The sequence below is a fragment of the Oreochromis aureus genome, linkage group 5 (genome assembly GCF_013358895.1).
Source record: "Oreochromis aureus strain Israel breed Guangdong linkage group 5, ZZ_aureus, whole genome shotgun sequence".
Taxonomy (NCBI): Eukaryota; Metazoa; Chordata; class Actinopteri; order Cichliformes; family Cichlidae; genus Oreochromis; species Oreochromis aureus.
Window position 1 is genome coordinate 20,341,478 of NC_052946.1, and position 19,438 is coordinate 20,360,915.

At 39.9% G+C, this 19,438-nt stretch overlaps 1 protein-coding gene and 1 long non-coding RNA gene across 2 annotated transcripts; both read left to right on the top strand.

Annotated features, from left to right (window-relative positions):
* Nucleotides 1-215: 215 nt before the first annotated feature.
* LOC120440194 lies at nucleotides 216-4,404 on the top strand. Its single transcript, XR_005613059.1, has 3 exons — nucleotides 216-269; nucleotides 471-631; nucleotides 3,910-4,404. It is a non-coding gene; the product is annotated as an uncharacterized LOC120440194 (long non-coding RNA).
* A 506-nt stretch (nucleotides 4,405-4,910) lies between these two features.
* On the top strand, nucleotides 4,911-10,357 carry LOC120440193. Its single transcript, XM_039612042.1, has 11 exons — nucleotides 4,911-4,995; nucleotides 5,198-5,224; nucleotides 5,352-5,648; nucleotides 5,812-6,087; nucleotides 6,296-6,589; nucleotides 6,754-7,035; nucleotides 7,257-7,550; nucleotides 8,197-8,271; nucleotides 8,343-8,465; nucleotides 8,688-8,773; nucleotides 8,915-10,357. The coding sequence occupies exons 1-11, from the start codon at nucleotides 4,962-4,964 to the stop codon at nucleotides 8,915-8,917; spliced, it is 1,791 nt and encodes a 596-aa protein (XP_039467976.1). The 5' UTR covers nucleotides 4,911-4,961; the 3' UTR covers nucleotides 8,918-10,357.
* Nucleotides 10,358-19,438: the final 9,081 nt, after the last annotated feature.

A 19,438-nucleotide genomic window follows, 5' to 3' on the forward strand; every position in this document is an offset into this window, starting at 1 on the left:
CGATGATGCATTTTAGTCATATGATGCAATCATGTGACCAATTGAACTAAGATGGTGGACGGCATTCTAGAGCAGTTGTTTTGTTTTCTCTCAATTTTGACAGCCCTATTAAAGATTAATATCAGTTTGTACATGCTCCAGATAAAACTCGGTGCTTTTCCTTGACATTTTGCCGCGGTGTTTCAAAGAGCCGGAAAGTAGACCGGGAGGTCTGTGGGAATTTCCAGTGTATTTGAGGTGTAGTGCCAGGCCAAAGGGCAGGCAAGCAGGTGAGGAAGCCAAACAGATGTCAAGGAGAGTCCAAACCGTGGAGACAATTTCCTCTAAACATAGGGGAGAACAGGGTTACACCAGGAAATGAACAGAAAGGTTTTTTACTTAGAAGCTGATTAGTTACGGCCATGGAGAGCATAACAAACTGGCGAGGAGAAGCAGGTTGCACAGGTTTAAGTAGCTCTTCCTGCCTGCAGATGAGGCCCAGGTGAGACAAATGAAGCTCCAACCCAAAGGAATGGACAGGAGACCAGCAGCCGCAGGTGGAGAAACCCCAGACACTCCCCTGGACCTTGACACCCCACATTACATCAAGTCTAGAAAAGGAGCTGTTGGACAGAAAGACATAAACTGAGTGGTAAATATTTTGGTTTTCCATTATATTTGTAATTGTCAGTGACATTTATATTAATCAGGCTGAACTTTAATCATACTTTAGATCAGGGGTGTCAAACTCAATTACACAGGGAGCCAAAACTCAAGGCACACTTTAGGTTGCGGGCCAAACAAGATAAACATTTATTGAACACACTAAAACAATGTTTTTTAAACATAAATATGAATAAAACAGACAGGAAAATTATTCCACAATAAATAAACTTAGAATAAATAAACTTTAACTTTAAATATTTTGCTCTCCATAAAAATATATCCCGTTAAAATTATGCAAGTTAGAAATATGAACATGCTGCCAAAAAACCCAGAAAAATAAATGAAAATTGTGCTTTTAAGTAAACGCTAAAATAACAACAAATCAAAATAATGAGATTTTGATGCTATTACGCCATTTTATAAAAAATAAAATAAACTTAAAATATTTCGCTCTTCATAAAAATATCTCCTGTCAAAATGATACAAATTCAAAATATGAACATGATGCAAAAAAACTGGAAAAATAAATAAAATTAATGCTTTTCAGCAAAATTTAAAATAACAACAAATCATAACATTCGGTTTTCTTTGCTCTTATGCCACTTTGTCAGAGCTGGTTCTTTTGAGTTTGGTGTGAGATCTTGTGTTGTAGAGATTCTCAGGATTCTCAGGACTCCTGTGTGCTGTTTGGTTAATCTTCATCACTGAAAACAGCTTCTCACACAGATATGTGCTACCAAACATACACAAGGTTCGAGCCGCATGTAGACGGAGCTGGGGCATTGCTTCAGGAATGGAACGAATAAACTGTGCGGGCCCTTCAGTGTCGTACTTTGACTTGAGTGTCCCATTTCACTGCAGCTCAGTCAGCTCCATCTGAATCTGCACAGGTGCAGTTTCCACGTCAACTGTAAATGGGTTGCGAAGCAGCTCGAAAAGCGTCGTGCGAACTCAGTGCGCAGTGCGCTCAGTTTATCAGCAAAGTGCGCATTTGGGAACGCTTTTGCGCCGACTTGGTTCAACATTAGACTAGTCCACTTTTTTGACCGCACGTTGCCGACTCTTCATCTGTTGTAAGTCCAACAATTTTGTCCCAGGGCAGTTTCATGTCGGTTACACTTTGACAAACATTTTCAAAAATGTCTTTTCCTGTCGTTGTCCCATGCATCGATTTAATGTCCAATATTTCCTCTGTAACACACAAATTGGAGTCCACTCCACAGATGAAGATGGCCAGCTGTGCGATGTCCATCATATCTGTACTTTCATCCACAGCAAGAGAGTAGGCAACAAAGTCTTTGCTTCATTCACACAACTGTGTTCTTAAATCAGTGGCCATCTCACAAACCCGATCAGCAATCGTATTTCTGCTCAGGCTCACATTTGCCAAAATCTGCGTTTTGTCTGGACACAAGATGTCGCACTCCATCATCATGCAGCTCTTCAGAAACTCTCCCTCGGTAAATGGTCGGGCTGATTTGGCTATCTCCTCTGCGACAATAAAACTTGCTTTCACAACAGCTTCACTTTGTGATTTTGTTCTGGTGAAAAACGTCTGCTGAAATGTTAGATTCTTCTTTAGCTCTCCTACTTTCTGTATTTTCTGCCCTGCATTTAGGTTTTTCAGCTCATGATGTTTTGTCTCGTAGTGCCGTCTTAAATTAAATTCCTTAATTACAGCCACATTAGCTCCACAAATAAGACACACGGCTTTACCGGCAATGTCTGTAAACATACTGTATATTCAGCCTCCCATTGGTGCTGAAAGGCTCTGTTTTCAGAATCAACTTTTCTCTTCGCCATTGTGAGGGACTAGCTTCGCAATAACAGAAGTTTGACTTGATTAATGCAGGAATGTTCCCAGGTAGTCTAGCATTCGGCAAGGAGGCTGCAGCGCTGCAATATCGCATCTCTAGTTTGTGTGTTATTAGCGCCTCATATCGCTGGGCCATGCATAACAATAATAATAAATCTATATAAAATGATCTCACGGGCCGGATATAAATGTAAGCCGGGCTGAATGTGGCCCACGGGCCTTGAGTTTGACACATGTGCTTTACATGAACCTGTTTTATTTAGTGTTTCATTTGTGCTTTGGTTTGGGGAAGTTGTGTCATGTGAAGGCTGTGTGCAGGCAGGAGTGGTGGAAAGGAGGACCCAATGTGCAGACACTCGGAGGCAAAAACATGAGCTCAAAACAGCTTTGATGCTGAACTCAGATGTAACCAAACTAAGAATACAAATAAACTTACACATCAGACAGAACACACAACATAGGATGAGGGTAGATCACGACACAGACAAATGAAAACACAGGGCTTAAATACACAGAGGGAGCAATCAGGGAATGAGAGACAGAAGTGAAACACAGCTGGGGCAAATCAGGGCTAACGAGACAAGGGAAGCAAAACCTGATACAATAACCTGAGACACGGACTTCAAAGTAACACAGGAAACACAGAGACGCAGACTTGACAAGGGGATACAGAAGACAGGGGAGACAGAGCAACTAAGGAACACAGACAGAAACCAGAAAGCAGAACACTAACAAAGAAACTAAAAGACTAGAAAAGATAAATGATATCAAAATCAAAATACAATAACAATGTAAACTCAAAACTCGGGGTCAATGACCCAGGTCTCCTAACAAGTGGTTTCTTTACTAATCTTTTCCTGTCTTCTGTTATGTGTGTGAATGTGTGTGTGAATGGGTGAATGACTGAATGTAGTGTAAAGCACTTTGGGGTCCTTAGGGACTAAGTAAAGTGCTATACAAATATAGGCCATTTACCATTTGTTAGACTTGAGATATGACTGCTCTATGCTGCTGCTGGTGACTCCAGTAAATTCTACGAGACAGTAAGTAAATACAAACAACGACAGTTTGATCTGCATTTCTTGAAAATCATATCTCACAAACTTAGTTTAGAGTGTCCACACAGTCTAAACTGTATATAGTGAAGTCTGCAAGTTTTTGAACAGGGCAATTTGTTTTGTGCCAAAATTATTTTGCAGATCATCAGAATGAAAAGTTATTGGCCATGTTTGCATAGCTCTTTTTAAAATTATGCTTTCATGACATTTTGTGTCGGGTGGTGGTCAGGGCTGTCCAGACTGACAAGTGGGACATTGAATGTCACCTCTCTCAGTTGGGAGGGAGCCTGAGATTGTCAACTGAGGTCAGCTCTATAGTAAATGCAGAAAAAAATGTTTTAAGATAGCAAATAAGTTGGTGTTCTAAAGAATATGTTTGTTTGCTTGCAGGACACCAGGAGAGAGAGAGTCCTCCGTCACAGATGGTGTAGTCAGTGAGGATGGTCACCTGCAGATTCAGGGTCATTGCATCTCCAACCCACATCCACTGCCACTGTGCTTAAGGGAAATTGGGACAATGTTAAAGACTTTGTTCTGCACAGTCATTTAGGCAGTAATGCCTGGACTGGAAACAAGCCATCCTTAAAATATTACAACATACCAAACTTCTGTGTTTGAATGTAAAACAAATTTGTTGTTTAAACTAGAGACTGCACTTGTGACTGAACAATAAAGACATTTTATTTTGATTATATAAGTACTGTAACTTGCAAAACAAAGTTGTGGAAAGCTTAAACTTAGCTTTAAGAATAATTAAATCTGAGACTTTGTTTCATTGTAAGATTATAACAATGATGGTAATATAATTGTTGTTGTTCAGTAGAACAGTGTCCAGTATGTTGGCCGATGTACTTTTTTACATTTGAAAATAAAAGTTGGGCTGATTTTAACGCCATTGCAAGAAGTGTTGTAAATTATTCTTTTTTAATCATACTTGCATACAGTGTTATATTAATATAAGTGCTGTACTAGAAATTTCAAGGATGATAAAACATCAGGTGAAGTTAGTACTAAACAGTCAGAAACATGAAGTTATTCTTATTTATTCTTATTTAGTCATACTGCATACTTGCAATGAATAAGTTGTCCTAACATTGTCATCTTAAGTAAGCTTTACTTAGTTTTTATGAGGCAACGAGTTTGCAGTTTTTTTTAAGTTCTGGGAACTAATGAGGTTGTACAGTGTAAAAGATGTAACAGCAAAGCAAGAGAAATATAAACTGTTTATATTTCAACACTGGGGCAGCGCTTATCTAAATATATCATAATTACATGGGCTGAGGGTTTTAAAAAAATGCGTCGTTGCAGTTCTATATGACATATGTGTTACTGTGGCTGGTTAGTATGGTTTACTTCTGGCTTTCCTGGAAGACAGTTATGTCATGTAATGTTGGTGAACGTCAGATTAGTGTTAGTTTGCTCTGGTAGTCGTTCATGCTATCATGGCTGGAGTCCTGCTGCTCGTTGTCCTTCTCTGTAAGTTAAACTTCCTGTGAAATTCTTTTATTTTCATTTTTTCTGCTCTTACCTTTGGTGTGTTCAGTGAATATTTCTGTTAGGTGTTGCTATTATTATGTTTCATACATACTATACATTATTAATGCATACTTATGTTTAATACATAATAACATTCATTCAAGATTCATATCATTATACATGTTTTCTGTAACCTCAACAGATTCTTTTCATGGAATTAAAGTACAAGGTTAGTGTAATTAATTTAATAGTTATACACACACACATATGTTAATCAGTGTATCAGCTGTTTGATTTGTTACTTTGAAACATCTCCACAATAGCTCATCATGAAATATTTACATCTGAAATTTCAGCCAGTGTTCCACCTGTACTGAGCGTGAGTTCACCTCTGATCACAGAGACGGACTCAGTCACACTGAGCTGTCAGACTCCATCATCTGTTTCTGTGTCTCAGTGTGATTTCTACATTGCAAGCCAAAAACTGTCCAAAGGTTCCTCCTGTGTGCAGACACTGACAGCGACTGAGCTGCTGAAGATCACACAGACGAGTTTACCTGCTGAGGTTGAAGTGAGATGTTCTTACACTGTACAAATTGATACTTTAAAACATAGTTCTCCTGACAGCGAGCCATCCACCATCAACATAAACAGTGAGTGAAGAAATGACCATGAAATTTGCATTATGTGTTAAAAATTTATAGACGTAAATACTTTACATTTACATGCTTACTTTGGTATTGTAAATCTATTGTCAAAAATATTTTATGTACATCAAATTTACTTATTAAAATTTACATATACTTTATTTAACAGATCTTCGTCCACCTAAACTGATAGTGAGCCCGCTGATGATCACAGAGACAGACTCAGTCACACTGAACTGTCAGAATCCTCTTCCTGTCTCTCAGTGTTATTTCATCATTTCAGGAGATAAAACAGCCAAAACAGCTCCTTGTCTGCAGACTCTGACAGGGTCTGAATTTCTGTCATGGACACGTCAACGTTCACCTGTTACAGTTGAACTGACATGTTACTATCTTTATATATATAAATCTCCACTGAGTAACATGTCACCAATCACCATACACAGTGAGTAAACACTTTAACAATGGGCTAATGTTAGAATGTTTAACTAAATAATTACTTTAATATACAAAGCTGCAAATGGAAGATAAGTGAGGTGTGAGAAAATTTTTCATCACCAATATAATAAGTAAAACCACCTAAACATTTTCTGGCATTGATTATTTTTGTATATTTACTTATTCAGTTAAACAAATGTTTACATTTTTTTCAGTTCCTTGGCCTGAAATTACTGTGAATCCACCTCTGATCACAGAGACAGACTCAGTCACACTGAAATGTCAGACTCCATCATCTGTTTCTGTGTCTCAGTGTGATTTTTATATTGCAAGCCAGAAACTGTCCAAAGGTTCCTCCTGTGTGCAGACACTGACAGCGACTGAGCTGCTGAAGATCACACATAAGAGCTTACCTGCTGAGGTTGAAGTGAGATGTTCTTACACTGTACAAACTTATACTTTTAAACATACATCTCCTGATAGCGAGCCATCCACCATCACCATAATCAGTGAGTGAACAAATGACCATGAACAGTTTATGTTTCAGGAATGTTTATGAAATGGAATGACTAATATCTCAGTGCTCACTCTGCTATCATAAATATCATATATAAATTATATAATTTGTATGCAAATGTATTTAATTAATCTAACATATACTTTAATTTTTCAGATCTTCGTCCACCTAAACTGACAGTGAGCCCGCTGATGATCACAGAGACAGACTCAGTCACAGTGAACTGTCAGACTCCATCATCTGTTTCTGTGTCTCAGTGTTATTTCATCATTTCAGGAGATAAAACTGCCAAATCAGCCTCTTGTCTGTGGACTCTGACAGGGTCTGAATTTCTGTCATGGACACGTCAAAGTTCACCTGTTACACTTGAAATGACCTGTTATTACCTTAATATACAGAAATCTCCAGTCAGTAACATGTCACCAATCATCATACAGAGTGAGTAAACACTGTAACAATGGGCTAATGTTAGAATGTTTAACTAAATAATTACTTCAATATACAAAGCTGCTCTCAAAATGGAGGATAAGTGAGGTGTAAAGACATTTTTCATGACTAATATAAAAAGTGAAACTGCCAAAAGATTTTCTCTCATTGACTTTATTTTCTGAAAAATGCAATATTTAGTTATTTAACTCAACAATTGTTTATATTTTTAGCTCCTCGGCCTGAACTGACAGTGAATCCACAGATGATAACAGAAACAGACTCAGTCACAGTGAACTGTCAGACTCCATCATCTGTTTCTGTGACTCAGTGTTTTTTGTACTTTATGAGAAGAAGAAAATCTACATCCATCTCCTGTCAGCAGACACTTACAGGAACTGAGCTCCTCTTTATGGCAGAGCAGAGTTCACCTGCTGAGGTTCAAGTGGCATGTTTTTACATGACAGAGCGTAAAGGAGGACAATACCAGTCTCCTCACAGCAACATATCCTTCATTAGTATACAATGTGAGTGCCTGTACTGCTTTTCCACACAGTCTGCACATATAGTTTTAGGTTTAACAAGCCGAAAAGATGAGCTAAAAATTGACTTTTACACAGCTGCATTTTAAATGAACCAGGAGTAGAAAATGACTGCAGAGTATTACAGTGTAGTTAGACCTCTCAGATCATCAGTTGTAACTGTTCCCAGAATTGGATGTGTGCTGAGCCTGCTTTCAGTTACTGTGATAGTGATGAACAAGCTGCCTGCTGACCTGAGATCAATTACAACTGTGCATGTATCCAATGTAGACAAAAAGCACTTTTATTCACCCAGGCCTGCACTTCAAAGGGACTAAAGGGGCATTGTTTTGTTTTACTGCTTTCACTGCCATAAGGGGTTATAGACCTACACAGGTTTTTTATGTGTTTATTTTATTTTCTGCATTAAGCAAATAGAGTTTACATGAAATGAAATGTGCTATATAAATAAAATTACCATTGCCAATGTCATATTAGAATGAAACAGCTGCATACAGGACTGGAAATAACTTCTGAAATTAATTTACAAATAACACTGAAAACATTTCTTCGTTCCTTAATGTGGAAATTTTAGTGAGCTATCAAAAAAATCGTTTGGATGTTTAAATTTAACATTTGTTAAATCCATCAGACCTGACTACTTTGAGGACTTTCACCACATCTACTCCTATTTCTACAAGCGTACGAAGAAGAAACAGAATTAGAGGTACGATTTTTAAAACTGAATAAAAAAGTTGATTGTGGTTTTTTTAATGTTTGATTAAGTAAATTTTTTAGGCACTAAAGAAATTATTTCTCCTGGGATCCCACTGGCGGCAGCCTCCCCTTGTCCTTCTGTTCCTGGGATAACTCTCACAGCTGTGACCAATCCTACTGCTGCTGACACGACTGGAATAACAGGTAGACCTAATTTTACTATTTTTATTCATGGACGAATATAAATATATATATTTTTAAAAAAAATAAACACGTTTTTGTGTGGTCTAAATCACTAAAAGCCAAATTAAACAAGTGCTCGTTGAGGATGAGCCACCTGTGTCACATCGCCATAGTAAGGTTCACAGAATTTTTACCCTGTTAACTGTTTTCACTTAAAATGTGAAATGACCTCCTCTTTTAAAGCAGCAAAAATGATATGGATAATCGGAGTAGTTGTGGCAGTGGTGTCCTGCTTGCACTGCCTCTTCTCCTTGTGCAAAAAAGCATTGGTAAGAAAAGAAAAATCCCTAATTACAGTACATTTCTTTTAAATTCAAATTCATTTTATATGACGTTTTCTTGCAATAAAACACATTATCTATGATTTCTTGAGGATTGTTTAATGTTTTGTTTTGTTTTGTTTTTTCTAGTGAAATGTGGTTCCAAGATGTAAGTAATGTTAACTCCAGCTGGTCACCAGTAGTACCAGTCTATGCCTTATGTTCTTTCTGGCCACCACAGCCCTCTTTTCTCAAATGAACTCAAACAGGACTTTTCTGATGGTGCGTACTGACCTGACCACTAAGGTTGACCCAAAATTGTTTTGTTCTGGCTGCTGCACTGTATCTTTAATATGTAAACTTTTGTCGGTCATTTTTTACTTCTATTGGTAGCAATAAAAATCAGGAATGAAGAATGTATGTAAAAGTATATCATAGTCATAGGCTCTGTAAGTGCTTCATAGATGTTGTATTTGTGCTGCATTGTACTTTGTTTGATACAGTGGTAAAATGTTCATGCATGTCTCAGCTATAGGGAACAATGGGTTTCAGAGTGTCATAGTAGTGCTGTTGCATTATATGTGAAGGGAACTTTATGGTGCTTTACTGTTTCACTATTTTAAGATTTCCTCACAAGGTGCCTGTCTCTTCAGGAACCTGAGCAATTGTGGTGAGAAAACACAAATGTCTCATCATGACATTATCAAGGTTCCCCTGGAACTCTTTCACTGTGTCCCATAAAATATACACGCAGACATAACATTTATATTTTTACAGCTTTAGGATTTCCTAAAACCTCCTTTTCTCTCGACTGAACCCACTAACATAGATTAAATCCAAATAGATGCAGGCCAAGTTTAACCTGGAACAACCTCGGTGCAAAAAATGTGTAGCCTCTGGCAAATATAGCATTTTTAAATATTTTAATTTTGGGTCACTTGAAAAAGGATGGATCAAATTTGACCTGAATAGTATGTGAATGTCAAAGGAAAGCTCCAGTTTTGTTTTTTGCAAAACAGTGCACTCTTCTTCGAACAAAGTTGGCCTATTATGTGTTTAATTCAGGAAAACTTTGTGAAATGATTTGTGGAAAATTATACTACCTAGGTCTTATGACTTTGATTTCATGATGAGTGCAACATGACAAAAAAACAAAAACCAAATAACTGGTTACTGAAAATTGCCCACTTTGAAAGAAACAGTAAGGTGCTTAAGAGGTTTCTGTAAACAAATTAGCCCATCAGTACCTAAGCTTCTGTTTTCAGTTCCATAACGAAGACATTTTTGGAGAACATAAATTAGAAATGTGTGCTTTTTTCTCTAGAAAGAAGACACTCTTTACAAAACCAGCAGGATGGCTATAGTGCCACCTACAGTACTGTCATATATGAGTGCAATACTGGTCATCTGCGTCTTTATTTTACAAATTCTGCTGAAAATAAAATTGTTAACATTTGTGTATCCTTTTATTTTGGAAAAATGTATTTTGAAATATTCAATATTCAAGTTATATATTTTGCAAAATGATAAAAAACAAACACTGTAACTAAAAGCTTCTAATCTGCTTCTGGTAATACAATGTATCATCTCTGAGTTATTTTGGATTATTGTCATTATTTGTTTTTGTTTTTGTATTTATGAATTGGGGTGTGTGTGTGGGTAGGTAAGTAATTTTATTTTTAAAGGATTTTTAGGTCATCATGCATGAGTACCACACTACACCTTCCTTACCATCATCACTGTCAATCACTGCTGCTCGCAACAAACAGTCCTTTTTCAGAGTTGCTCAGATTAAAGGAAAATTACAGTTTTAAAAAACAGAAATAAGACCAGTGTACTTTACATCCCCTTTGTACAGAATAAACCTATTTTAGTATTTCACGTCAAATCCTTGAAATGATTTTTGGAAAATTGTACTCTACAAGACAATCAAGATAGATAATCGAAGACAGCTGATGAGTGTGAATTTAGTATGAATCGTGGGGTTCAAAATAGCTGAGATGCTAAGTGATAAATTAGCTAGAATTAAATAACAAATAGCTTTAAACTTATTAGCCTAGCACAACCTAATCAACAAATGTTTGCACACTCTGGCTTGGAGATATACAGTGATGATGCAGATATTATTTATGTAGTCTCTCTATATTTGTCCATTAAAGTCATTTTGTTTTGTTCTTGGTTTCCATTTTAGATGACTGGAAATCTAAGGTAAGTCTCTGTGGTGAGATTATCCTTCTTCCAGTCATTATTTTGAGTCTGTCCTTTCCACCTAACATCTTTTTGAAATAATTTATAGGCTGGTTATAGTGACTCCTACAGCATCGCCACCTATGAGTGTAACTTTGGTGAGTTGCCTTCCAGCCTTGAATACAGGCAGGACCTGACAACTTTGATTTGACCACTGAAAGTAACATGCTATTCAGGCGTCGTCTTTTACGTGCATGTGATGTGGAAAATGAGTTAAAATATTAATATATTTTAAATATAGAATATTTAAATTTCAGATTTTTTTGGAAAACTATTACGTTTAATGAAGATCAATTCATTTTTGCCTTTCTGTTTCCTTTCTGTAGAATAATTATGGAACTTTACAACCCGTTCCAGGTGTACTGACCCTGAGACAAGCAACTGAACCACGACATCCCTGATTTCTGATTGCACACCTGAACGAGCGGTGTGCCAAGTTCTTGTATAAATGAACTCCTCAGAATAACAAGCAATGAAACTTGTTGTCATGGTCTGGGGGAGTCACAGTAATTTTCCACAGTGTCTGCTCTCCTCCTTTGGGTGGAGTCTTCATCGATCCTCCCAGGATCACCACCTGAGACTAATCAAGCCGGCTATATTTAAGACCAGCGTTTCGCAACCAGCCTTTGCCAGATTGTATGCTTACGTTAGTTCTTGGCCTCATGTTTTTCACTGCGCTCATAGCTCTAGTACTTACCTCTGTGTTCTTGTCTTCTCAGTTGCTTCCTGGACAACCTTTCAACCTCACAATAGCCTCATTCCCCTGGGCACTAATCAATAGCTGGTAACCTCTCAGTCTGTTTTCTCCAGTGTGACCTGCCTGCATCCCCATTGTTTGGAATCACGGATCACTACTCCACTGGACTCATCCAGGCCTTGTTTCCTCGTTTCCCCCCTCCTGCATTACTCTACCTGCAAGACTGTTTCCCTTGCCAAGCTCTGCCAGCCACGGTTTGTGTTCCTGACCCCTCTAATTGTGTGAAATACGATAGTAAACAACCCAGGACAGACCCGATGACACGCTTATGCTTCTCAGGATCTTTAACCGCTTTTATTGCATGGTTGCTGTCATAACACACCTCAACTGCAGCTGAGGTGTAACAACAATGTTAACTCAGGACCCAGTTCATTGTTTTATGCCGGCGATGCATGATTGCATTTGCCGCTCAGGTGCATCCGCATCCCCTGCAGTGGAACCGCAGACCAGCCCCGTCACATACCCCCATCGCCGAACTGAGGCCGGGAGCCATCTTGCCAAACCTACCCCCACACCCCATGGGAGAGAAAATCAACTGTCAGTGCTCTCGGACCCTGGCCCAGCGACAGGGAGGCGTGAGTTCAGGTGGCCGGCTGCGGATCCAGTGGTGCCGGTGATGAAGTGGGTCCGCGTGACAAGCAGCTGTGGCACAGCAGGCACAGGACCAAACAGCCTCTGGTGGAGGTGAGGCCAGTTTGGGCAGCAAGCCCTCCGGCTTTGCAGGACTGGTGAGGTCCTTCGCGCACCTCGTCTTCCACCTCTGGCTGTCGAGGTGACTCACGCGCCTTGACCTCCATATCTGGCTACTAAGGTCCCCCATGTGCCTCCTTGACCCCCGTCTCCGGCTGGTGAGGCCCTTGCGTGCCTCCTTGACCCCCACCTCCTGCTGGTTCGGTCGAGGACACGCTGTTTGCTCCGTGGAGCCGGGACTGGTGCAGGCCCCTGCCGGGGACCAGCTGCGGCCCACCCGTGGGGGGAGTGTTGGCCAGGACCGGATCAGAGCGGCCAGATTTCCAATCACTTGCATCCTGCACACGATCCAGTCCTGGAGTTCTTCCTGCTCCGGCGGTGTGGTCACCATTTGGGCCAGCTCCTCCACTTGTTGGTCCAGTTCTGGGTCTGGTGCGCCCCCCTCCTGGGTTTCAGCACCACTGTAGTAATACCACAGCAGACCCAATGACACGCTTATGTTTTTAAGTATCTTTAACCACTTTTATTGCACAGTTACTGTCACAACACACCTTGGCTGCAGCTTCCATGCTGCCAGCCACACGTATGGAACAATAACGCTAACTTGGGAGCCAGTTCATTGTTTAGTGCCGGTGATGTGTGATTGCAGACCACGCCCCGCCACAACTATAGTCCATTTTCATAGCATTTTTCTACCATAGTTCATGTTCATAGCTTTTAGCTCCTATTCATGCATTCTATCCTTGTCCTTAGTTTTAGCTTTTGCCTCCCTTTTTGTGTTAATGTAAATAAAGTTTTCTGTTCACTTCACTCTGAGCCTCTACTTGAATCTGCTCCTGGGTTCATTTCTTGTTTCTGGCTGCTGAGCGGTGACACTTTTAGTCTCTATTAGATTAGATTTTTTCTTTTACTTACAACTGGTCAGTGTGTTGTTTTCAGAATTTTGAAAGCCTGTGCTTGTTTGATAAAGTCTGCCTTTATGTATGCCCCACTATTATTTATACTCATAGGCTGTTATTTCGTCTTGATGCATTCTCAATCATCCAGGAAAGTAAATCTCCAAAAGTTGAATCTGTTCATCTGGACGTGGCATTTTGTGGGAGAAACGTTTCGTCACTCATCCAAGTGACATCTTTCGCCATCTTACAATGCTGTGATTGCAGCCATTCCCCAACTCTCTGTGAATGGTACTCATGGCCATTGATCAGTGTTCTTTGATCAGTGGGTTTTGGTCAGTGATTGTTGATCAATGGTCATGGGAATTTGCATAATTATGATTAAGGAACTGACCTCACAGCCCATTGTTCCTTCAGTGGGCTGGTTTCAGTCATTATGCAAATGTACTGTTTATAAGGTTTGGGGAAACCTGCAGTCAGCTGAGACTGAAGAAGTACTACAGTACTAAATTCAGTAATTAGAGAGAGTTAGAGTGGAGCCTCATCTTTCCTCAGCCTTACACCACAAGGTTGAGTCCCCTACTATACACTCTGTACACACATGACTGTGTTAGTTCCCACCCAGACAAAGCAGTCATTAAGTTTGCAGATGATACCACCATGGTGGAGCTCATCTCTGGGGGAGATGAGACGGCATACAGAGCTGAAGTTCAGAGGCTGTCAGATATGGAGGACCACAAGAGCCACGCGCATCGAAATAAAAAATTCTGTGCTTAATTAATGAATTGTAGAATAAAATCTGCATTTGTAAATTCATTTTTGAATTCCAATTTAATAAACTGATTTTTAAAATGCTTTTTAAGTCTTCATTTCAAAAAACATTTTTGAATTCCACTTTAATAAACTTAATTTCAAAAATCTTTTTCGAATTGCACTTTAATAAAGTACATTTCAAAAACCTTTTTTCAATTGCACTTTAATAAACTGCATTTCAAAAATCTTTTTCGAATTGCACTTTAATAAACTTCATTTCAAAAACCTTTTTTCAATTGCACTTTAATAAACTGCATTTCAAAATCCATTTCCCTTTCCTGTTCGCTCAGGAATTAACATGTGGATTAGCATTTGGATTAGCAGTTGGATTAACAACTTCATTTTAAAAATCCTGCTGCTATTCAAATTAGCCACACCGTAGGATGTAAGGAGCTCTCTGATTGGTTGGTCAGACACAGGCTGTCTGCCAGCCTGGATTTTTCTAGCTCATAGCTTTGGCCTGGTAAGAAGCGTGTGTGCTTGTACAAATGCCGTTCAGCCTCGGGATTTACACTGGGCTCGACACGGATATGTGAAGAATGAAGGGACCCTGCAGCGAAACGGAGAGACCAACATCTGACTGAGTGCCTGTTTTCACAGTCTGACCACCTGTTGAAGGTAAGGTGCTAACATGGCTAACGCTAGCATCACCACACGTAGCTCCGTTATTTTAAGGTCATTTTAGCGTATGAAAGTTTTACGTCGCAGCTGTACGAGCTAGCTACGTGTTTTGTAAGCTGCTGTGCTCTTCACAAATAAAGCTGGAAGCAGCTCAGACTATTATGGTGTGTTCACACCTAACGCGATAGAGGCGGCCAGAGCATCAGGTTTACATGTAAAGTCAATGGAAAAGCGCGATGACACCCGATTGCGCGTCCGGTGAAAATTCGGAAGCAGATTTGCGTTGCGAAAACGCCAAAACTCGTGAAACGCGCGTCAGTGTACCGCGTCTGGCGCGTTGGACTCGCAAAAAAAATCACGCGCGTCAGTTTTTGTGTTGCATTTTGTGCATACACGTGTTTCGCCTCTACCGCTCGAGTTGGAAAAATCTGAACTCCAGCGTCAAATCGCGCCGCAACAACCAATCAGGGGCAGATCCAGCCAAAGCCCTTCATTCTTCAATGGAGGGAAGGCTAATCACCGCCATAGCAAACAACCTGGAGCTGTACAACACCAGCTGCTTTCTGTACCGAGACAGGAATATAAAGGACCGAGCTTGGAGGAAGATATGTGAAGAGATCGGGCAACCTGGTGAGTTCATTCATTTCTCTTTTGAAATTTTTCACTGACCCGGGAAGCCAAGACAAAAGCTAGCAAGCCACCGCTATTTTCCCACTGATGTACAAATACCGTTCTGCTTTTATGCATGTTGTCATATAGGAATATATTTTGTTTATTAATAAACAGCACACAGTGGTCCCGCTCATCCGTCACTGCCTCGCTTTTTTGCTGATTTTTTTTTTTTTTTTTTTTGCACAGTACAGCATTGCATTCTGCAGCCTGATTGACAAATCTCCTCCGTGTCGTGTCTCCTGCGCTTGTCAAATTTATCATGTTTTGTTTTTATAACCATCACGTCCAATAGATAAAACAGCACAAAAACACCCATAACTATGACCCTCATTCGGAAATAGACACCTGCACCGCGAGGGAAAAAGGCGCACGAAAGTGGCAGGCAGACGAAGACAAAACACGGCATAATACTTTTACGGTTTGCACTTTGAGAAACAACTTGTGAGAACTGTGACTAATGTTCATGTGTGTGGGGGAAAAAAGTGTATAAAGTGCGTGGCGAGGGGCTAGTTATTCTGACAACCCCTGCTGCAATAAGTGAGGGACCACTGTATATACTTTCTCTATGATTATTGTATTCAACCTGTTAACATTTAATTTAATATTGTCTTGACAGAACCAACTGATTCTGCAGCAGAGCATCCCCTGTTGCTTCTCCTTGCTCCCCAGTCCCTGAGCTCTTGCTGCTGCACCCACAGGTATGCAATTGTAGCATCAGATGTACAGCAAGCACTGATAGCTTTTTACTCGGTGGGATTCCCTTGTGATCACCTTTACTAAATATCTACAACTAATCTGATTATATCCTGTTGTTGTTGTTTTTTTTTCAATGTTGAAATTAAAATCTAGTAGCAGCCTTCTCATTTCTTTGTGTTTTGTGCTGTTTTACAGGCCCAGAGAGGAGGACTGCTCCGAGGCAGATGAGCTACTGGTCCCAGGACGGTCCATCGGCGGTGGAGCTGGCCATCCTGGTGTCCCTGAAGAGGCCACGCCAGTCTCCAATGGAGCATTTCCTCCTCAGCCTTGTTCCTGCTCTGGAGAGCAGCTGGGTCCTTTTTATTCCTGTCTCTCTGTAAATACTTATATTTTATATATTTATGTTTAATGTTTTTCTGTTTGAGAATTTTAATATTATTTCAAATAAATTTTTATAATGACTAATGTCTCAGTTCTACTACACAGCAAATGTTGGCACACGACTTGACACATGTAGAATTTATTTCATATTATACTAATGACAGAATATACTAATACAGTGGGATGCACATGTTTGGGCAACCTTGTTAATAGCCATTATTTTCCTGTATAAATTGTTGGTTGTTACAATAAAAAATGTCAGTTAAATATATCATACAGGAGACACACACAGTGATATTTGAGAAGTGAAAAGACGTTTACTGGATTTACAAAAAGTGTGCAATAATTGTTTAAACAAAATCAAGCAGGTGCATAAATTTGGGCACCACAAAAAAAGAAATGGAATAAATATTTAGTGTATATCAATGTGTGTGTCTCCTATATGATATATGGGGGGCCTTTGTCTGGACGTGCTTCCCATCCAGTATGCATCACGTGATTGAGCGGCTGTGTGTACAGCAGTGTTGGGACTAACGCGTTATTAAGTAACGCGTTACAGTAACTACGTTATTATTGTGGTAACGAGCACGGTAACTAGTTATTATGCCAAAACCAGGAACGCGTTACTCGTTACTGGGATTTAGATAGGCTCGTTACTCGTTACTTCGTGTGGTGGATATCGCAGAGCTTCCACAGATTCAATAACATTAGCAAGTGGTGGAGGCCAGCAGGTGGATGAAGGAAAAGGGAGGCAAGAGGAGAGACCCGAAGCGGCCGCCGGTCCGCGTGTCAGGTGAACTGAACTTCAGGTAAGAAGTTGTGACCTGCAGTCTATCTGAGTCAGATATAAACCAAGTTTAGGTGGAGTTTATTTTCGGTATGCTGACATTTTCGTACTGCGTGCTAGCTAGCATGACGGAGTTTCTATACAGCTGGGTGGGTGCTATGTTACTGATGTTGAACTTTATTTTGTTCATACGGTTAATTATTAGAGTTGCCAAACATCCCGTAAAAAACAGAATCGTCTGGTATTCAGAGAAAATATTACGCGTTTCGTATTGAGGTGAAAAGGAGCACAGTTTGTCCCGGACTTCAGCTACAATGAAAAAGACACAAAGCTGAAGCTGCACAGCTGCCTCTTCTTCTCTCATTCTCTCCTCTCCTGTTTCTACTTCAATCACGAAACTGATCAATGATCAGCTGATCGGCTTTTCTCTCTTGTTTGTTTATCGCCCACTTTGCGCCAGAAAGAGGAAACTAGCGGATGTCGCGTTAAACAACAGCAGCACGTTTAAGCTTGATCAGCTGTTGTTAGAATTTATTTAATATTAATTTCTAGTATCAGCTGATGTTTGCTGGAGCCACAGCTGTAAAGCTGCTGGTCATGATATCGGTTTGGTTATCTGGTGAGAGGGAAACATGCAGATGAAACCAGGAGATGTTCTTACTGAATCATCAGAGCTGAACAGGTGATGTAGAAACAGGTTTACCTTTTAGGTGACATGAATGAGTTGAAGGGAAGTTATGAACTGTTTCTGAGAGACAAATAACACCAGGATCCTTTTCTATGTAGCTGACAGCTGGTAACTGTGCAGGGGCGGGTCTAGCAAAGTGATGCCAGGGGGCCAGGTTGGGCATTAACAGGGAAAGGGGGGCACAAGGAAATACTTTTCTTTATTATTCTCATTTAAAATGTCTCGCTTTTAAAAAAAAAAAAAAAAAAAAAAAAAAAAAAAAATTAATTATCTGAGTTTTACAACAAACAATTGATAGATTGATACATATATACCATCAGAACAGTGTACATCACTGTCACAACAGTGTTTATTTTCATTCAAAGGCTTTATGATTTTTCCTATAATGGTGGGCCGGTCTCTAGTCAAAATGCCTGGGATGATTTTTTTGTCCCAGTCCAGCTCTGTATGCAGCTCATCTGCAGTCTGGTGTTACCTACATCTTCCTATTCAGAAGGCAGAATTTCCAAGTTCTGAGTACAATCAAAAGCACCACGACTGCAGTTTTTGTGTTGGATGTAAAAAGCAGGCTAGAATCATGGCGGCGGTCAACGACGGTCCAGGCGTGGGATTTCTTTCGTGGAAATGTGCACATTATTTTTTCCTTTCTGTTGGTAGGTGGCACAGTGCACTTGTGGCAAGTAAGCAAGCTAGAAGACTGGCAGTCTGGCTGGGTATCCAGTTACGGAAGCAACACATTAACAAGAGAATTCTGAGTAAAACCAAAGTTACTTTCCCTAGTAACTAGTTACTTTGAAAGTAACGAGTAACTTGAAGTAACTGAGTTACTTTTTTAGAGAAGTAACTAGTAATGTAACTAAGTTACTAATTTAAAGTAACTTACCCAACACTGGTGTACAGGGTGAGCCATTTATATGGATACACCGTAATAACATGGGAATGGTTGGTGATATTAAAGTCCTGTTTGTGGCACATTAGTATATGTGAGGGGGGCAAACTCCTCAAGATGGGTGGTGACCATGGTGGCCATTTAGAAGTCGGCCATCTTGGATACAACTTTTGTTTTTTCAATAGGAAGAGGGCTATGTGACACATGAAACTTATTGGTAATGTCACAAGAAAAACAATGGTGTGCTTGGTTTCAACGTAACTTTATTCTGTCATGAGTTATTTACAAGTTTCTGACCACTTATAAAATGTGTTCAGTGTGCTGCCCATTGTGTTGGATTGTCAATGCAACCCTCTTCTCCCGCTCTTCACACACTGACAGCAACACCGCAGGAGAAATGCCAGCACAGGCATCCAGTATCCGTAGTTTCAGGTGCTGCACATCTCGTATCTTCACACCATAGACAATTGCCTTCAGATGACCCCAAAGATAAAAGTCTAAGGGGGTCAGATCGGGAGACCTTGGGGGCCGTTCAAC

What these genes read in the sequence shown, in the direction of transcription:
- LOC120440193 (XM_039612042.1), top strand. Translation starts at nt 4,962, where the DNA reads ATGGCTGGAGTCCTGCTGCTCGTTGTCCTTCTCT. An exon ending in GTCACCAATCACCATACACA is followed by an intron (nt 6,088 to 6,295) that starts GTGAGTAAACAC and finishes CATTTTTTTCAG; the next exon opens with TTCCTTGGCCTGAAATTACT. An exon ending in ATCCTTCATTAGTATACAAT is followed by an intron (nt 7,551 to 8,196) that starts GTGAGTGCCTGT and finishes TAAATCCATCAG; the next exon opens with ACCTGACTACTTTGAGGACT.